The sequence below is a fragment of the Haemaphysalis longicornis genome, unplaced genomic scaffold, assembly GCF_048455015.1.
Source record: "Haemaphysalis longicornis isolate Haplotype H1 unplaced genomic scaffold, Haemaphysalis longicornis Haplotype H1 scaffold_3, whole genome shotgun sequence".
NCBI lineage: Eukaryota > Metazoa > Arthropoda > Arachnida > Ixodida > Ixodidae > Haemaphysalis > Haemaphysalis longicornis.
The window spans coordinates 236,404,180-236,424,858 of NW_027526335.1; the positions used below are offsets into that span (position 1 = coordinate 236,404,180).

General features: G+C 51.4%; 1 protein-coding gene across 1 annotated transcript in view; it reads right to left on the minus strand.

The window, feature by feature from the left end:
- LOC144175771 (uncharacterized) overlaps positions 1–20,679 on the minus strand; it is a 77,503-nt gene that overhangs the window by 24,728 nt on the left and 32,096 nt on the right. Inside the window, exons 5-6 of the mRNA XM_077704785.1 lie at positions 9,289–9,417; positions 7,973–8,133 (exon numbers count right to left, since the gene is read on the minus strand). Coding sequence (XP_077560911.1) covers positions 7,973–8,133; positions 9,289–9,417 — 290 coding nt within the window. The remainder of the gene's footprint in view (positions 1–7,972; positions 8,134–9,288; positions 9,418–20,679) is intronic.

Sequence of the window (20,679 nt, forward strand, 5' to 3'; positions counted from 1 at the left end):
GTCTTGTACTACCGCGAACTTACGCAAGTGACCCGCGTAGCGCGAACAATGACATACAGTGAACGTGAGTCCGAATTCATCGCCCACAAGTTGTTGACGGCTGACGTTTGCGTTGGCTCCTGTTTCGAATCATCGCAACCTGCTTGTAGAGCACCGCAAGTCGGGCGAAGCCGACGACACACGCGCTGACATAAAGGCGTCAAAGACGACGCAGTGCTCGGGCCGTCTACTTCGCTTCGTCCTCCTTCAGGATGCGCAGTTGAACCGAAAACTGATACCTAGATTTCCTTGCAGCAGTGCCTCCTTCGCGGCGCGCGTCCTCACCTTGCACGTCACTTGAGTCCGGCTCCCACGTTCTGCTGCACTTCTTGCCCCGCCACGAGGAAACCCCAAATTCTCATTGTCAGTTTTTCTTCCCGAGCCATTGCGATCAGAAAGGCGTGCTCCAAGCACTGGCCCAGCCGCGCACAAGTAAAGACACTCAACCGGCCTGAACACCCGGTCGGCAGCTGGGCTAGCGGCCTGGAGGAGAGCACGATGGGAGAAATCAAGAATAGGCATCCCCGCATAACCCCGCAATAGCACAAGTAACCCTCGTGAGATGAACCTGCGTTTTTTGCCAATTCCAGGGTACCATGGTCAAAGCACGTGTCGACATGACGCTACAATTCGCATTGTACCCTGGTTGGCTCTAAACAACGTCGGATGTCTGTACAGCACGTTTAGTACGAAAGGCACCTTGTGCGAGCACTGGAGCTTATTTAGATAGGGCGGCGCAATTATTCGCCATCCATCAGTGGTGCCAACGCGGCTGCGTTCGCACCACTGCCTCGCTGGTTGCTAGGAGACGTTCAGTAGAAGCACCCGTTCCTGCTTGCACGCTATATAAAATGGAGTGTGCAGCCAGTGCAGGGCTGAGTAGGTGGCAGAAAAGGATAAACAGGAATTGACGGCGCCGTAACCCGCATACTGGCAAACCATGCGCGCCAATCCACCCCCGTGAAAGTGGTTGGAAAGCGAAGCCTCAAACGACATCCACAACGACTACCCATGCGACGTTCCTTGAATACGCACACGTGGCTATACAAAGAGTGAAATTGGAGGCAAGTGAATGCACTTCAACATACCTTTTATTACATCAAAGAGGTATTCTTTGCTAAAGTGGAATCAATGCTTGATTAAGGAATAGTGGTTGGTTCAGTTGTATTACTAAAGCACATGAGTGGAAACTTCTTATAATAACATTCAAAGAAGCTTAAACCCGGTGTTAGACGACCTCACTTCTCGTCCGTCTCTGCCGCCGCAGACGAAGGTGATGAGATCGGCGGCAGAGACGGAGGAGAAATGAGATGTCATGCTTTGGTGTGAGCTCCCTGTAATTTTCACTAAGTCCTAGGGCATGCTTAATGCGCGCACACGGCCGCTAGCAGCCACGTGGGCGGAACGCACAGTGGCGCGGGAGCTCTCGTGACGCTTGGGGAAACCCGCAGATGTGCTCGGTGAGTGCACCGTCGGCCATCCCCGTCTCCGCATGGGCTCGTAGCTCAATCGGCAAGACAATCGCCTCTTGCTCCGTTTCTTGATTCGTTTCACGTTCGATTCATGGCGGTGCCTGTAACTCATTTAATTAGTTCATGGGAATTTTCTGTTGACACGAACGATTGCGAAAGAACCATCTGGTGGGGGGGGGGGGTAGGTAAAGGTAAAAGATTCGCTTTAGAAATGGTTAGCGATTGATCTTCGGCCGTATGCGGTTTGTTCTCTACAAAAAGAGCGATACGATAACCGAGGCGCCGGCTTTCCAAGGCTGGTTTTCGACATCGTACGAGCAAGTAGCTTTGAAAATCTGGACCCATTTTGTTGCTTGGAATGTCCACGATTGATGCTGGTGAAGTTATTCTGATGCAAAATTGACTGCCGGACGATTTAGTTCACCTCGATTGATAGGAACACGGTGTAGGAAAGGCCGCTAACTACATTTGGCTGAGCAAAGGTTAGTAGAAGTTATTTTGCGAGAATAATGGTGCCAAACGCTGCGCTACCACGTGTATTTGGAGGCTGCTGGGTGACCGGCGGTACTGGCGCGTCGGTTTCTGTTCCAACAGCTACGTCACCTCCAGCCGCCGGTAATGGCCCCCTTTTTGTGCAGTTTCGCTTCCTAAAACACCACTCTTCACAGCCGTTTCCATTTGGCACGTTGATGTTTGAAACCAGGTATTTAGCATTTTGTACTAATAATGAGATGATATTATTTTTGCGTTGTCGAAACTTTCACTGCAATTGGCCTAAGGAAGACGACGAACGGGTCCCACACAGGTAGAATTCCAATTTGGGAAATCGGGCTGCACGGGGGTGCTTCATTAAATGCTCTTTCCACATCCAAAAGTGCAAATGCGGAGATGACAGACGCTTTGCCGAAGGAAGGACAACCTACAAGACCTCAGCAGCAATTGGATTACATGCCTCGGCAAATGCAAGCGACGCCTCGACAACAGCCTTCACCGAGACCTCTGAAGACCCCTAAAATTGTACTGGTCAGCAGATGACGGGACAATTGCCGAGGTGGAGAGGACGGAAAGACAGGCCCTCATTTCGTGCAAATACAGCGGTTTATTTGAACCCGCATTTGCACATATCTGATTCACGATTTCAATACATGCCGCATTTGGCCGGCCCTTCTCTGAGCCTGTGGTTTCACGGTGGAATACTATTACTGCAAAGCAGTACACGTCTAAGCCCTCTGATTGTCGTTCCGGTGAAGCCGATTTACTCGGCACCGTTCCTGGGATCCTCCTCTTCCATAACGGGTGTTCCCTTCGTCGCCACCGATGCATCTTGCCGAAATTGCACAATCGGCTGACCACAGCGGTAGCGCGGTTATCAGAGAAGAGCGAACGGGCGAAAAAACGAGCGGAATCCGCCAGCGCCGTTGCCGCCTAAAATTCTATCTCCCGGAGTGGCCGCAAAATTCCCGCGGTTGACGACCAACTGCCCCGGATGAAGCGCGGGCGTGAGCCCATAATTCTTCAACAGCTTGATAGACTTTCCGAACGAAATTTTTGCGATGTATTTCACGGCTCAGTATGCTCCGATCACCTGCAGTTGCCCGTCTATGCCTGCACAGGTTGGGTGTGGAAGGAGGGGAGCGTGCACACACAGCTGGGCTTCATGCCGCTGAGCTGATTGAAAGATTAAACATGCAAGTCTCGTGGCTCAGTGGGTCCTGTCAGGTGTCCTCCGTAATCGAGTGGTTTTGGTCCGGGTTGGTGTGTCACGCAGACAATTATAACCTGCCCGACGTGGGAGGGAAACACATGTTTGTCCACTAACATACAGCTAGAGGCCTTGCAAGTTTGTTCTCGCTGTGGGATGGACACACATCTCTCGCTTGGCAAAAGAAGCGCGGAGATCGAAGGGCCAGAAGACAAGCGGTAATGGACGCGAAAACGACGGAAAGCAGCGCCCGGCGCAGCCACCACTCGGCGTTCTACCTCGTTGAGGAGCTCCCGGATGAACAGCAGCTTGCCCGCTTGGAACGCCGACGAGGGCCAATATTACTTGTTCAGCTTAAAGGTCTTCCAAGGCAACATTTTGGACGGTTTCGTTCACTTACAAAGACGGGAACATAACGGTCTGCCGGTTTTGCACGCACGGGTCGGGAGGGGGACGTCCACGCGTGGTATAGCTTTAAGTCCCTTTCTGATGGCACGTCCGTTGTGCTGAAGGGTGGTTCAAATGTGGATGTCAAAGGGCCCAATGCGCCCTGTCTGGTATCCTCTCGGTGGTCTAGCGCACGGGTCGAGCGTATTCGGTCGCTGTGTTACACAAACAGTAAGATGCCAACAACGCGGAAGTAAAAACGACGGCTCCGCGAGAATAAAACTCATTCTGTTAATTGGCTAGGAAGTATGCTTAATCGCAATTTACAAGCAAGCATGCATAGGTTCGTCCACTCGGTGGACTGCGTCCAGCTTTGCCGGTCATCCTTCATAGAGTGGAAGGGCACTAATTTTTCTTTCTCGCCTGCGCCTCGTTTCGCACTTAACCCTCTTCCATTCTCCTTCATTCTGTATCTACAGTTGCTGTAGGCCCTGTCCGCACTTTTTTGTTTCCTTGTCTTTTTTTGTCTCGCCGGTCATACTCAGGCGGTTCCGATAGGCGCACATGCCTCTTTGCACGGGATTGGTCAATTTTGTTCGACTAAGCCCCAGTAACAAATATCGTCAAAAGAGGGTACCGAACTCGTTTGGGTTACGGCAAATTTATTTTGCTCAGGTTCAGTTCCCGGTCGACTAAATCAGCGGTTCGAAAGCTTTGAAGCGGTTCCATACGTTGAATTATTAGCGAAGCGTGAAACAATGTTTAGCAGTTTTATACCAGTATAAAAGTGAGTACGATTCTTGTTTGTGCAAAATACTACTTCCCTTGTTAAATGTGGTGCAATTTCACAGTCAACATTTAAGAATTATACGAGACATTAGAGGAAACATACCACCGACTTTTTCTCCCAGTCTTTATGTCGTCGTAGGGCTTACATAAAGTCCTTTGTGCGTTTGGTTCCTTTTATTGCACCTCTTGAATGTTATGACGAGCAGTTGGTGCAATGCTACCTCAGATTGCCCCTATTACGTCACTGCTGACGTACGTGCACAGTTTTTGTGGCTCTTATCTTTTCCCACGAAAACAATGTCAATCGATGCCATGAGGAAGTTAAACGAGTTTCCAGAGGCTAATTTAAAAAAAAGACATTTGTATTCCTTGATCATTTACCGGCATCCCAAGCCGCCCATTCATACGTAAAGCACGCACATGCGCGGGCAGACGGAAGCAACGGAAACACAAGAGAGCGTTCCAAGCACCTGTGAAGGGCAACTTTGCCTGTACAAGAGACTCCTTGGCAATCGGTGAGCTCCAACATCAAAGCTCTGAATTCAAAGATACACGATGTCAACAATTTACATCTGACGGTCGAAATTTCAGATTGACTCGTGCTCTCCCGCCGTTGTGTGTGTAGAACTTTGTTCTTGCGGCCCCCTTCGCCTTTTTTTCCTCACTTTCCGACTGCATAGGATTTGTCCCGATTGTACAAAGCCGATTCCCCAAACCGATAAAAACAATCGGTTGCTAGTCAACACAACTATGCGTCTTTTTTATTGTGTCCCGTCCACCACTGGGTTCTTTTTTCTTCTTTCAATCGTCACGGTAATGTCCCGCCTGCGGTTTCCAACCTTGGGACCTCATCGGGTATACGTACACTGTGTAACTCAAGCGTTTGCACTTTCAGAAATAAACTCTTTGAAGCTAGCCAACGTTTGCCACTTGTTGAAGGCCTACTAGGTAGGCACATTTAGAGCTTCAGCCCTTACCGGTGCGCAGCGCAGGCCTTGCGGCCTCACCTGCTCTGCACAGTGGCAGCAAAGGCCTTCACATCTACTGCAGGCTGCGCAGAGTGGGACATTTCTTTGCACAGCCTGGTAACCTGCTCGTGTAACAACAACAACAACAACAAAATTTCGCTCCAATCCACGCTGTGAAGGTGGTTGGAAAGCAAAGCTGTGAATGACCCCTACAACAATTGCCCATGCGATGTCACTTGAATTCGCACACGTGGCTCTAGAAAGAGATTCCGTCAGATTCCGCCAGCCAGAGATTCCGCCAGCCGTTACGTGGGATTTGCGGGGGCGGCGTTCCGAACGAGACAGCAGCGTCGGCCACGGCCGGGATAGACCGGCGGACAACGCCACCGCTGTAGGCGGGCCGTGTTTCGGAAGTGAGAGAAAACGAAGACGAGCGTCTTTCGAAGGTTGAGACAGGAACCTAGCCATCCGGGTGTGCTAGCTTGGGCTTCACCGCCGCGCTACACAAGCACAGACACCGAGACAATTCGGCGTGTGATTTTAGTGATTCCCATTTATGCGGATTTAAACTAGTTAGTTTAGAAAGTTTGAGAATGGCGAGAATGCTGAGGGAACTTTTATAATTGCTATTTATCAGAACCAGTTGCTACTTTCACCTTTTGTAATACCTCTTAAAACACAACCGAATTGGTAATCACCACTTTAGATAACGGAGTCCAATTCGTGGCAAACTGTGCGCCAAAGGTGGCGTTTCTCTAGCAGCCGGATGTCTGTGTGTGGTTATTGCATTTTGTTTTCCAGCCCTGCAAACCAATCCTTAAGGTATGTTTACCGTACGACCACTTAAATTCGTCGGGTGCTGGTTACCAAGCAACACGTTAATCAAGCCGTGTAAACCTACCGCGCAATAGACGCGAAGTTGCACCAAAACAAGACCAAAAACAACTGTTGCTAAAGCAGACGACAAAGCAGAACCGCAGACGCCGCAGCCTGTGTGCAGGCACTTCCGCGCCGGGAACGTGGGTAATTCGCCGTGTCATCTGTATTTTGCTCCGTGAGTGAAACCTTCCGCCCCCCTCTGCCCATCACTGCCCCCCCCCCCCCCCGTTGCCACCTCCGACGCGTTGTGAGTTTGTTGTCCCGCACGCCACAAAAGAAAGGTTGGCTGATAGAGCTAGAAAGCGTTGCTTTAAAAACGGCAACATTGGAGCACGATACTTGCACTTTTGTGGGCAAACGGGTAGCTGTCGTGGCGTTTCGTTGATCTCAAGTGGAAGGAGAGTGCGCGAAAGATCGCGAAGTCCACAGTGCGTTAAAGAGAAAAGTCCCAATGCCATTAACCGTGCGTTATCAACAATTGTGGTCGAACCATTTTGGTGTGAACAGGTCTAACCGCTATTTATTTTTTCTGTTCAGTTCCGGTTCGGGTTCAGTGTGCTCGAAAAATAACTTTTCGGCTTCGGGTTCCGGTTCGACACCCTGCGTTAAAGAGATGTAAGAAACCGACCAACTGACTCATCAACGCTCCGCCGAAAGTGTTATAAGTGGAGACGCGAAATTTCAGGACGATCATGGCGCGGGAGCTCACAAACGTATCGAGGAACTACCCGTGTCGGGGCCTAAAGGGGAATGCACTGTGAAGTGTGTTTTCGTAAATTCTCGTTTTTTGACCGGCGCGGTACACGTTGTAGGCTTCTTGCAGACCTCGGTTACCAGTGCAAATGTAAAAAAAAAACTGCGGTTGATCCCTCTGTCAAAAGAATCGGTAAAACAAGAAAGTGAAATGTGCAGCGAAATCTGCACCTGAGGATGATTCGCGGGTCGGCGGCTGTCTTGTGGGTGTGTTTGCCGAGCGACGTCCTGCTGACGGGTCGTTTCGGCAAAGGTGTGCTGGCGTCATTTTTGCGACGGATATGACGTCAGCGAAATCTTGGTGTATCGCAACATTTAACACTTCCGTGTTAAAATATAAGACCTTAAAACGAACCCCAAGTATAACGTACTCTTTAGTACTAAAGGTTGCTTCCCCGCAAGAAGGGCCTGTGTGCAGGGGTGCACCCTTTACAGGCCGCTTGCTTTTTTGTACTGGCGTCTATTCAGTGACGAATATGACGTCAGGGAAATCTTCGTGTATTCAGGAATAAAACGCTTTCGTGTTAAAACATTTGCCGTGACAACTTTCGGGCTAAATTTTGTGCGTAATACTGAATTAAAGTTCGGGCTGCTGATAACGTCGAGTTGGACGAATGTCGTACAGTAAATCTACATAAACGTACCAAACACTTGACTTGTTTTCAAAGCGGTAATTTCAGAAAAAAAGCCCAAGTCGAGTGAAAAGGCCCACGTGCAGGTGATATCGCCAAGCATGAATGCTGGACTTGATACATGGGGAGCACATGGGGTAGCGTAGCAGCTTAATGTGGCTTACTTGTGATGTGAGCGCATTTGTTTGCTATGTTCAGCGAAACTCCGGCGTACTTGGCACACCAAGTGGCCGAGCTTCTTCTCTGGCAATAATACTCGCACCAGGATGAAGCGAGCGTGTTTAAAGGGAACGGGAGCAGGTAGCTTGACGACCTTTCCAACCTACGATGCACACAGCCGTTCTCACTCACTCGGCTGGTGGCCGTCCCGGCTGCAGGCACTCGATGGCTTCGGCCAAGGCGCGGTCGCCAAACCTTCGCGCCAGTGCTGCAGCATCCCGCAGAACTCCGGCGTCATCCATTTGGCCGGCCACCTCGGCGACGCGCTGCCGCTGGCCGTACTTCATTGCAGCCTGCGGCGATCAAGTCGAGAAGCGTTTGCAAACACTCTGCGCTCTGCCTAACAACAGCGCGTTTCTTTGTTCGCGCACTCCGCCTCAACGGTAATTTTCCTGCGCTAGCTGTGCAGTTTGGGCGGCAGGAAGGCACTTCGGGCGCCTACAGGGGAGAAGCGGGCAACGGCCGAGTCGGAACGTATGGGTACCAAATGTTTTTTTTTTTTACTCGAACGAATCAGGGTGTAACGCATTTATTCCTGCCTACGCAAATGCGAGTTTTCCCGTCTGTGTCGGGGCGACTGCGCCCCTCTGCCCTTCATTCAATGTACAAACAGCAAGCGCTCAAAAAATCGATAGATTTATTGTAGGGTTTAACACGCCGACGCAACGCAGGCGATGAGGCGCGCCGTAGTGCACGGCTCCGGATTAATTTTGACTTCTTGGGGATCTTTAACGTGTGCCGAAATATCGTACACACTGGCGTTTTTGCTTCTCGCCTCCATCAGAAAAGCGGCCGCCGCGGCCGGTAATCGAACCCGCGACCTCGTGCTCAGCAGCGTGACGCCTTGGTCACTGAGCCACCGAAACAGGTAAGCGCGCAATAAAGCAGGACAGTCTTCGCTGGCTTGCTAGTGTTAGTGATCACCTAAGAGGAACCATGTGGCTTGTAGGCAAATGAAATGTACAGTGAAATACTGCTGTGGAAATGCTCCACATTTGTAAGCTACACGTACTTGTAGAATATTTGCACGTGAGACCAAAACAAGTCCTAATATTTAGGTAATAATATGGCTAACGTCCCGTATGCGTACGAAAAATTTTCCGAACAAATTAGGGATAAACATTTTCTATTGGAGCCAACCTTTGTGGCGTGCGTTTATTTATTTATTTATTTATTTATTTATTTATTTATTTATTTACAGATACTGCAGGTCAAAACTTTGACCCAAGCAGGAGGGGCTTATACGAAATATAGGAATGATAGGAGTACGAAAGGGAACACTAGAATACTAGAGTAAATGCTGCGGGTTCAGTTGCAGATCGGAAGCCCTCTACAGCCTGCGACTGGGATTCTGTTGCGTCACAAAAGCACGCATGCAACTGCAGTTAGATGAGTGTAGCGCTATACACAACAACGCGAAGACGAAGAAGACAGCGAAGAGAGATCACCGCGAGGCGCTCCATGAGAAGGCCGTTCCTCCGAGCCACCGCTCGCCTTAGACGGTATCGCTTGCACACGCTGGAGCACTTGGAGCGCTCGACAGCTCTCAGCTCCAGGGTCGCCACACGGAATTCATCCTGCACGCAAAAACAGTGGTCACTGCACGCACTGCCCAGCCCCAGTGACACGCCTCGTGCGCGAATCGGCGCATGTTTGCAAGCCAGGCATAACCACTTGGGAGATTGGCCAGGATTGGCCGAAAAAAACGCCATAATCGCTGCTCGGAACGAGAAAGACCCGTCTAACGTACGCACCTCGAAGGTGATGTACAATGAGTATAACTTCTACAAAAATGAGGGAAGCTAACACTTACAGCAACAATGCTGGAGTAAAGGTTTCATGACTGGAACTGCGCACAAAAAAAGGAACCAGGCAAGAGAACACACACAACACTGTAAACTAGAAATGAACTGAAGCGCAGTGGAAAGCGGGGCTATTTGAAAATGGTTCATGATTGGAACTGCGCACAAAAAACGGGACCAGGGAAGAGAACAAACACAACGCAGTAAACTAGAAATGAATTTAAGAAAAGTGGAAATCGGGGCTAGTTGAAAGTGGTTCATGAATCGAACTGCGCACAAAGAAACGGGACCAGGGAAGAGAACACGCACAACGCAGTAAACTAGAAGTGTACTGAAGCAGAAAAGGGGTAAAAGGTTGTTGCGGTAGCAAAAAAGCAAATCGGCTGCAATCTTAAACTTAAGCCTGCGTGATTGTCGTGTAGGTTTTCTAGAGCGTCGCTACCTTCAAGTTTTACGAGTTAGTGTGAGCTTCCTTCATTTTTTTTCACTTGCATGGAGTGGAAACTTTCTGAATGTGTGTTCTTCATTAAAAGGAAGAAAATGAAGAATACAGCACTGAAATATCGCCTCGCGTATGCCTGACTCTTCGTCGGCGCTGAAATACCGAAAGATATATCTAAGCAATGGCTGCAGTTTTAGGGGCTCGGCTTCGCCAGTGACACACAGGCAGGCATCGGATAGACGAAATCTTTCGGATTATCGAGCCCACGAAAGACTACGTCTCGGAAGCCCGCGTTCTGTAAGAAAGCCAACATGAGCGAGAGAACGCACCAGCGAAGAATGGTGAGCCATCAAGAAAGACGAGGCGCCATCTACTTTGGCACTCTGAGCGAGAAGTAACACGTTTGAAATACGGCAGAGTTTATTTGAAGGGCACTTCAAATATTCTTTGTATTTCCCAGATACAATACTCTCAAAATACTCAACATATTGGCAATATATTGTTACGGGAAAAACGTTTCATTTCAGAGAGAGAGAGAGCAAACATCTTTATTGAGTCCGGCAGCTGGGACGCAGCCTAATCGTCGTGTCGGGCCGCCACTCGTCGTCGGCTTCCTACTCATGCATTGCCTGCAGTGGAGGCAGCAGTTTCGGGGCGCTGGCGTTCGAGGGCCCCCAACACCTGCTGGACGGCCGTATGTTGTATTTCGTAGACCTTGTCTCTGAGACCTTGTCGTAGTCCTTGTCTCTGTCTCTGGTCGCACTTGCGAGAAGCGGCAAGAGCGTTTTGGCTGTATTGGCTTCACTGGGGTGTAGTCTACAGTCCCACAGAATGTGAGATGCTGTGGCTCTGTCCTTCTTACACAACACACACACGTCGCTTGGGAACACTTCTGGACACATGTGTTTGGCTATCACCGGAGTCATTAGCGCATTAGTTTGTAGTTGTCTGTACACGACCGCTTCTCGTTTTTTCAGACGAGGGTGCGGTGGTGGGAAGGTCCGGCGGTTAGCTCGATACCATTCAAGGATGTCCCTATAGGTGGTGAGTGGCGACGCTATGTCGAGCTCTTGCTCTGCAAGTTGGGGGCTGGAGCTTGCGCCGCGTCCGGTGAGCGCGTGCGCTGCTCGGTCCGCCTCCTCGTTGCGGTTGCTGCCCGTACCCAACGGGCCGGCGTGCGCCGGGAACCACCTAATAGTCATCGTCATTTCTTAGGGAGGTAGGGCCTCGCACACCCTCACTGCACTGTGGGAGACACGATTTGTGGCGTAGTTCACGATCGCTGTCCGCGAGTCGCTGATCACAGTGGGGCACTTCGGACTTGTGAGTGCCAGAGCGATCGCCATTTCCTCGGCGTGATGCACACTCTTGGCTTTGACGCTGCCTGCGGTGTATAGTTCGCCGGTGTTGGCGGCTATAACAGCTGCCGCATACGTGTTCGGCTGATTTGGGTACTTGGCCACATCTACGTAGTATGCTCCCGAGTCGTTGGCGTGCGATGCCGTGAGTGCCTTCGCTCTTGCGAGCCTTCTCTCTTGGTTGTGTTCGGGGTGCATGTGGCGGGGGATCGGCGATACGTGGAGTCTGCGGAGCAGGTCCTGTGGGAGTAATACACATTCCTTGTCGTCTTGTAGTGCTTGATTTTGGTAGCCGAGCCGTTGCAGTATGTAGCGTCCCGTTCTTGTTAGCGATAATCTTCTAAGCTGCGCTGTATGCTGGGCTTCTGCTATTTTATCTATAGTGTTATGTATGCCTAGCTCAAGGAGCTTGTCCGTGCTATTGTGTGGATATAGCCCCAGTGCTGCCTTGTACGTCTTGCGGATGATTGCGTCGAGCCTCTGGCGCTCGGCTGATTTCCAATTGTGGAAGGCCGCGATGTATGCAATATGGCTGATTGCAAAGGATTGGACAAGGCGGAGGAGGCTTGCTTCCCTCATGCCTGCGTATCGGGTGGACACCCTTCGGATGAGTCTGGTGGCTGCCGATACCTTTGTTTCCAGTTTGCTGATGGTGGAGCCGTTCCTTCTGTTCCCGTTAAGATGAAGCCCTAGGACACGCAGGATCTTGACATGTGGAATTGCAGTCCCGTCTCTTGTTCGAAGGGTGATGCTTGTGGTCGTAGATGTACTGGCGCAATTCTCTCGTGGTGGTAGGATGAGGAGTTCAGATTTTGAGGGAGAGCATGTTAGACCGGTACCTCCCAGCCGATTTTCTATCACGTCAATTGCTTGTTGTAAGGTGGCTTCTATGTGGCCATCGCTGCCCCCCGTCACCCACATGGTGATGTCGTCGGCGTGTATTGTGTGCCTGACGTCGGGGAGTTTAGAAAGCCTGTTTGCCACGTCAATCATTACCAGGTTGAACAGCATGGGTGAGATTACCGACACCTGCGGTGTTCCGACGCTGCCCAACGACTTTGTGGGGAGCTGGATATCCCCCGCATGAATTGTTGTTGTTCGGTTCGACAGGAAGTCTTTGACGTAGCAGAAGGTCCGGTGTCCCATATTAAGGTGAGATATTTGTTCCAGGATTGCCGAATGGCGGATTCGATCGAACGCACTTTGGAGGTCCAGGCCTAGGACTGCTCTGTTGTCGAGGGTGTTGGTTGATTGGTCTATGACTTCGTGTTTAAGTAGCAGCATAGCATCTTGTGTGCTTAGTTTCGCTCATTTCAGGTAATTACAAATGTCACACGGTCGGGAAAGTAGTAGCACGCATTTTCAAGTGGGTGCAGCCAGACAGCGAGATCGTTCGTCCTCTTCCTCTTCGTCACTCAACCATCCACCACACCACCACTCCGTGCTGGGGCCAATCCCTCGGTGTCTATGTTCCTCTCAGAGGGCCCGTAGCCATCCCGTGACATAACCCGCGTCGCTTAGCACCGTCTCAGTGCTCAGGAGCCAGGTGCGGAAGTTTGGCGATAGGGTTTCAGACGAGAGACATGAACGACGGCCGTAGGGATGTGGCGTGACGTGTGAGGTCGAACAGAGACTATTTCGTATTTTACAGGCGTAACTTCACGGAGTATGTGATAGGGCCCAGAATACCGGGACAAGAGTTTTTCACAAAGCCCACACGGCGTGAGGGCGACCAGAGAAGAACAAATGAACCGGCGTAAAGAGGCGATCTTGGTTCCGGCTGTCAAATGTGTCGTCTGGGACTGTTGGGATGAGCAAAGGCGCGTACGAGAAACTTGGCGGGCGTGATCAGCACGAGCTATGGCGGTGGGGGCATAGTCAGACGTGTGCACAGGGGACGGCAAGACTGTGTCCAGTGGCAATGCTGGTTCGCGGCCGAAGAGTAGATAGAAGGGAGAGTAGCCAGCAGTGTTGTGACGCGACGAATTGTAGGCAAAAGTAACGTAGAGCAAAGCCACGTCAAATACCCGTGCTACACGGCCGTTTCAAAGGTGTTCCGAGGGCCGTTGAACCAATTGTCTATGAAGGGCCCCATTGCAAATACATGGGTGAACTTGCGGGCCAGCGTTCAATAGTCAATTGAAAATTGCTGTGTAGCACAGGCATAAGTCGCGCTGGTCGTCGGAGACGTACATGGACAGCATGTCGGTGATTTCTCGGTTAAGTCATTCCGTCAGGCCATTAGTTTGAGGGTGGTAGGCAGTGGTGATCTTGTGATGGGTGGAGCAGCACGAAGAATGTTGGCAATAACTTGCGATACAAAGTTAGGAGATTAGCAGATGACGTTAGGATAACGTCACGACGCACGAAATCGGCAACGTCAGTTGGCAAGTTAGGAGAAAGTTAGCAGATTAAGTTAGGATAACGTCACGAAGCAGAAAATTGGCAACGTAAGTAGCGCAGCTCGTAGGAAGGGTCCGTGTGATTGCATAGCGCTTGCCATAGTCGGTGGCGACGGCTATCCAGTTATTGCCGAATGTGGACTGGGGAAATGGACCGAGCAGATCTAACCGAACGCGGAAGAATGGTTCGCTTGGTATGACCAATGGTTGAAAGAGCCCAGCGAGACGAGTATTGGGTGTTTTCCGTGGTTGGCAGAGGTCGCAGGAGTGCACATACTGCGGACAGATCGGTAAAGGCGGGGCCAGAAGAAGCGGCGTCTGATGCGATCGTAGGTGCGGGAAACACCGAGGTGACCAGCAGTTGGAAGGTCATGAAGTTCTTGGAGAACGTCCAGAGAATGGTTCTCAGTAATAGAAAGTAACAATTCTGGGCCGTCAGGACGAAGGTTCTGACGATACGAAATTCCTTTTTTTATTTCGAACATGCGAAATGAAGGCGGCGAAGGTGTAGAAATAAGGCTGTCCATAATGAAGCGCAGAAGAGTATTCCGTCGTTGTTCGTCGCCGATGTTGGTGAGGGTCGAAAGAGACACTATGCCGCGCTCAGCAGCAGGAGCTGGGTCAGGCGGATCTACTGGGTAGCGCGATAAACTGTCAGCATCCTGATTTAGGCGGCCAGACTTGAAGATGACGTAATAGGAGTACTCCTTATACCTCAAAGCCCAGCGACCCAGCGGTCCCGTGGTGTCTTTGAGCGAAAACAACTAGAACTGGGTGTGGTGATCAGTAATTCCCGAGAAGTTGCGGCGATACAAGTAGGGTCAAAACTTAGCCACATCCCAAACTAGAGCAAGGCATTCTCTCTCAGTGATTGAGTAATTGCGTTAACATGGTGAAAGAAGGCGACTCGCGTATGCAATGACGCGATCGCATCCAGGCTAACACAGTGGCAGATGTCAGCCAGGAGATTAAGTTACCAAATGCCTCAGCCTGCTCACGGGATCATAAAAACATGGCGCCCTTCTTCAGTAAATCAGGGAGAGGCTTGCCGATGTTAGCAAAGCCTTTTATGAACCTACGGAAGTAGGAACAAAGGCCAACAAAACTGCGAACGTCGGCCGTAGAGCATGGCACAGGAAACTTCTTCACGGCTTTGACTATCAGGATGAGGCTGAACACTTGCGCGTCAACCCGGGAATGTTTATGCAGCGCTGGCCGAAGTGACATTTGGCAGAGTTCAACTGAAGGCCTGCTTAGCGGAAAAGCGCAAGGATATCAGGCAGGTCGGTAAGATTGGAAGCAAATGAGTGCGAAAAGACTATAACGTCGTCCAGGTAGCATAAACACGTGGACCATTTGAAGAACAGACTCCATCATGCGCTCAAATGTTCCAGGCGCATTCCACAAACCGCAAGGCACTACCTTGAAGTGGTACAGGGTATCAGGGGTGACAAAAGCGGTTTTTCTTGTCCAGGTCGTCTACGGAAATCTGCCAATAACCGGAAAGGAGGTCAATGGACGAAAAGCATTGGGCACCAAGTCGACAGTCAAGGGCATCATCGATGCGGGGCAGGGGATATACCTCCTTCGCCGTGATTTTGTTGAGGTGGCGGTAGTAGACGCAAAAGTGCCCAGTGCCATCTTTTTTCTTTACCAACACCACTGGTGATGCCCATGAACTGCAGGATGGTTCAAGATGTCTTTTTTCAACATTTCATTGACTTCGCTTTGGATGACAGCCCCCTCGCAATGCGACACGCGATACAGCCGTCGGTGAATGGGACTAACGCCATCAGTGTCAACACGGTGCTTTACAGCCCTCATTCGTTCCAATGGACGATTAGGGAAGTCAGAAATGTCGGAGTAAAAGATCAGCAGGCGGCGAAGGTCACGGGTTTGCTCTTGTGAAAAGTCCCGGCTCACTATCGTCATAACCTTGTCAGCGGACGCAGTTGCAGCTGTATGAATAAAATCACAGTCAGGGATAGTGGAGGCTAAAGTTGACATTTCGCAGTCGTATAAATGGCACACTTACTCAAGCGAGATTCTTTTCGGTAATACGTGTGCATGAAAACCGAAGGTTAGGATAGGCATAGATAGTGCGCTGTCAGGCGACTGTGTGAGGCAGTGTTACATTTGGTGCCAGCAGAACGTCAGTCATTGGAGTAATAACATGTTCGCCATCAGCTAGAGGGCCAGGGGCCGTCATCGAAACAAAACGTACTTCTGTCTCTTGCCTGAGGCAGGAGACAGAAGTGCGTTGTTGAACACAAGCGGGACGGGTGAGTGTCATCTGCCACCGGTGCGCTAGGTAGCTCCAGACTCAGGAAACCTGTGGAACAGTGGATGAGCGCTGAATGGTCCGCTAACAAGTCAAGGCCTAAGATCACGTCATGTGCGCAGTTTTCTAATACGGCAAACAAAACACGTACAGTGCGGCCAGCAATACTAACACGAGCAGTGCACATTCCAGCTATTACGGGCATTCCACCATCATCTGGTCGGACGTGAGATAGAGCAGTCGTCAGGACCTTGTGAATGCGAGAGCTTAGATTTAAGCTTATCACCGATATTGCCGCCCCAGTGTCAATGAGTGCACGAATAGGGATACCGTCAACTTCAATTTCGAGTAAGTTGTCTCTGGTAGGGAGGATCAAAAGATTATTTGCGGGCCAAGTCGAGAATGCAGTTTTACCTCCGGGAGCTGCATGAATTACTTTTCGGTCGAGTAGCAGTGGGAAGTGGTCGGAGATGACGGTCTCCGAGACTGCGGCGAACGAGACTGACGTTGATGTGGTGAGGGCGAGTGGTCGAATCGGGATGTCGAAGCGGCGGCCGAGTCATCTGGTTGCTGCTGGTTTCTAGATGTAAAGCGGCGGGGCGTACTCTCGAAGTGATCAGGGGTGAAGTTGTCACGAGGAAACTTGAACCAGCGGCGCTGACAGTAGCGAGCAACATGTCCCACACGCCTGCATGCAGTTGAAGCAGATGGGCAGGTCATCGGGTGTTCTTTACTCAGCTGGATTGCGATACCAGGGATAAACATAGTCGCTGAGGAAAACGCCTCTCAGTGAAGCTTGTCGAACTGGTTGGTGGCCCACCGAGCAGACTGGATGGAATCCCTTGTTTGCAAATTACTGCCGAACCACCGCTAGAAAAAGGAAAATGGCTGGAAGGTTGCTGTCCGTCATGCGTGGCGGAACGGGCGCTAGAGCCATGGCTTCAAGTTCGCGGCGTACAATCCTGAACACCGCATCTTCCGTAGGCCCAGTATCCATGCTGCACGTGGCTGGTGGTGTAGGCGATGGCAAAAATGTTGCTTCGCAGGTTGAAGTAGCCGAGGCATTCGGAAGCCGTGCGAACTGGGTCGAGATGCGGTGGCTTTTGGCTTGTTCAAAGTGGCAGCATTCTTTGATTACACCGTCCGCCTTGGTGCATTCCTTGCAAACAGGCAGATTCCTTGCAGACCAGCATCAGTGATCCCTTTGAGTGCGTCGCCGACATTTTCTTCCTCATCCATTTATTTGTCTGCGCGGTGGCAAAGGTGAACATCCTGTATCACACCACCTACGGCTCGGTCGATGTCTGAACGCGAGTCGCGAGTTTTTTTTTGTCGCAGCAGGCTGTCGATCAACGTTCTTTCCAAATACCTCACAGAGCTTTGTTTTGACGGTGACCCAACTAGAAAGGCCTGCTTCGCTCGTTTGATACAACGAGAGTGCAGTTATCTTCAGACAGTAAGAAAGATTTGCGAGCATGATAGTCGGGTCCCAGTGGATCAGGGCCCTTACTCGTTCGTACAGTTTGATCCAGCTTTCAAAGTTCGTGTCATCGGTACCGGAGAATTTTCCAGGCTCACGGGGCTCCGCCATGACTAGGAACGGGTCGGCGGAGGTGCCCCCGGTACCCGAGGTGTTGTCACTGAGCACGGAGCGAGCCGACGTGACGCTGGCTTCGGAGATCAATGGCGATGGAACGTTACCACGCACCTCCCCAAAAGACGTTACGGGGAAAATGTTATATTTCAGGTAATTGCAAATGTCACACGGTAAGGAACGTAATATTGCACAGTCTCAAGTGGGTGCAGCCAGACAGTGAGATCGTTCGTCCTCTCCCTCCTCTTCACTCAACCGTAAACCACACCAGCTGCTCCGTGCTGGGGCCAATCCCCTGGTGTATATATTCCTTTCTAAGGGTCTGTAGCCATCCTGTGACAACATTGAAGACGCATTTTGTATGCGCGAAAATGAACGGGCGAAAATGGGCTAAAGTATAATGCAAATGCATTTGCCTAAATATATTGTCACAGACTTCGGACAGATTCCCGAGAAACGTACACGGGGCATAACCGCATATCCATGTGGCCAATCTCTCCCTATCGGGGTATGTGCTCCAGTGGAAACACGCTAGCTGGGCGATGTCCGACGGAATGAAGAGGAGGTAGACGAAGCCCGAGCTCCCGCTGGGTTTGCGCCATCAACCCGTCTTTTCGTCCGGTGGCTACGGTGTCCTTTGTAAATACACCTCCTTCCTGACTACCCACCTCCGCGTTGTGACGTGACATCTTTGGTGGAGGTGCTGGACTTCCGGTTTCCTGTACCTCTCGCCAGCGCGGCTTCTTAACAACACGGAACTTCGGAGTGGGCGCATCGCTCGCGGCCCCGCGATGCCTACCAATGAGTCCGGATCCCCTTCACCATTCATCGTTGTGTCCCACCCTCGGGACCCCGGAGACTTCACTGGGACGGACGACATTGATGTAGAAGATTGGCTCCGGAGGTTCGAACGTCGAGTGCTCACAACAGATGGGACGACACCCTTAAGCTCGCCAACGCTGCTTTGTGCCTCAAGAAAACGGCTGAGACATGGTTTGACACTAATGAAGCACGGCTAACCAGTTGGGATGTTTTCAAAGAAGAGCTTCGAAAGGTGTTCGGGAAGCCCGTTGGTCGCCTGCTTGCGGCAAAGCAAGAGCTCTCAACACGGGCTCAAACATCCACTGAAAGTTACGTCGCCTACTTCCACGACGTTCTGGCCCTATGCTCCAAAGTTGACCCAGGAATGTCAGAAATGGACAAGGTTGGTCATATCCTTAAGGGCATCGCCGACGACGCCTTTCACCTGCTCATTTGTAAGGACTGCGCCACCGTTGATTCCATCATCAAAGAGTGCCGGCGATTTGAGCAGGCCAAGGGACGCCGTATAGCTCACCGATTTTCCCGGCTCCCGCACACTGCTGCGACATCTTCCTGTGATGACGTCCATCTACCCGCTCCTGCTCCACGCAGGCTGGACCCTGTCACTCCGTCTGCGGATATTACCAGAATCGTGCGCCGCGAAATCGAAGCTATGGTCCCGACCCCCACACTGCCATATGCAGATGATCGCTGCCAACTCCCTACGATCGCTGCAATCCAGGCCGTCGTTCGCAATGAAATGGCAAGCATGGGCATCCATCAAGTGTGCAGTATCGGGCATCCCCATCCTCTTTTTACCCAACAGTTTTCGCCGACCACGCACATGGGCCTCCAAGCGCCTTTTGGTAACCGCCGCCGCAATCCAGCTGAATGGCGAACGCCTGACGACAGACCAATATGCTTCAACTGCTCCCGTATTGGCCACATCGCTCGTTACTGTAGGAGCCGATGGACTCCACCCCCGCCCAATGCGTCACCTCGTTACGGCTCTCGGCCTTTCTCCTACGGCTACACTCCCGATGCGCAGCGCCGTACTTCCCCAACCTCCGATACCCAACACTTGAATGCAGACCCTGTGAACACCCGGTTCAACCGCTCACCCTCGCCCCAACGCCACCAGTCCCGGTCGCCGCCACCTCGCCGCTCGTCACGGATTCCCGACCGTGCCGCCCGATACTCTCCGGAAAACTAGGCAGTGCAGCTCCCAGAGGTGATGCTGCATTCCCGACCCGGCCCGAAAATCCTCTACCTCCTCGTTCTGGAAAGCACAACCTATTAGCCCTTCATGTCGATGACGTCCCGGTAACTGCTTTAGTCGATACAGGTGCGCAGTTGTCCGTCATGAGCTCGCCCCTTCGCCGCTGCCTACGCAAAGTCCTCACGCCTGCCCCGTCCAGTGTTTAGAGAGTTGCCGATGGTAGGATCACCACCATAGCCGGAATGTGTACTGCGCGTGTTGGACTGGCCGGCCACCAAATCCCTGTTATGTTTGCTGTCCTGGGCACGTGCCCTCATGATGTTATTATCGCCCTGGACTTTCTCGCGGACCACTCAGCCTTAATCGATTGTGCCTCAGGTGTTCTTCGGCTCGAGCTACCGAGCCCCCTTGCTACTGATGTCGAACCTCAGTCCCGACTTCGTTCCACTGAGCACATTCGCCTGGCCCCAAAGGCACTGACCTACCCTCCGCTGACCTCGTCTCCGCCCGTGCCGGATGGTGATTACATCGTTTCTCCGGTTACAGCCGTGTTGCTCGACCGACACGTGGCTCTCCCATTTTCGGTCGTAACAGTTGCCCAGAATCGGATCACACTGCCGTTACTAAATTTCGGACTTTCGACACAAGTCCTTCGTCAAGGAATAGCGCTTGCCCAGCTTTCACCATTGGATAACTGCGAGATTTCTGCCATGGCCCTTGACTCAGCCCAAGTTGACAAAGAACACCACCACAACCTCGCAAAATCAGAGGAGTTTGTACGAATGATTTCCCCGGACCTTCCAGCGCACCATGCTCACGAGCTTTGCTTTGCTGCCTTCTTGCCAGCCATAGTGACATTTTTGACTTCGACGGCCGGCCCTTAGGTCAGACGTCCGTTGTGACGTATCACATAAACACCGGGGATGCAAGTCCGATACGT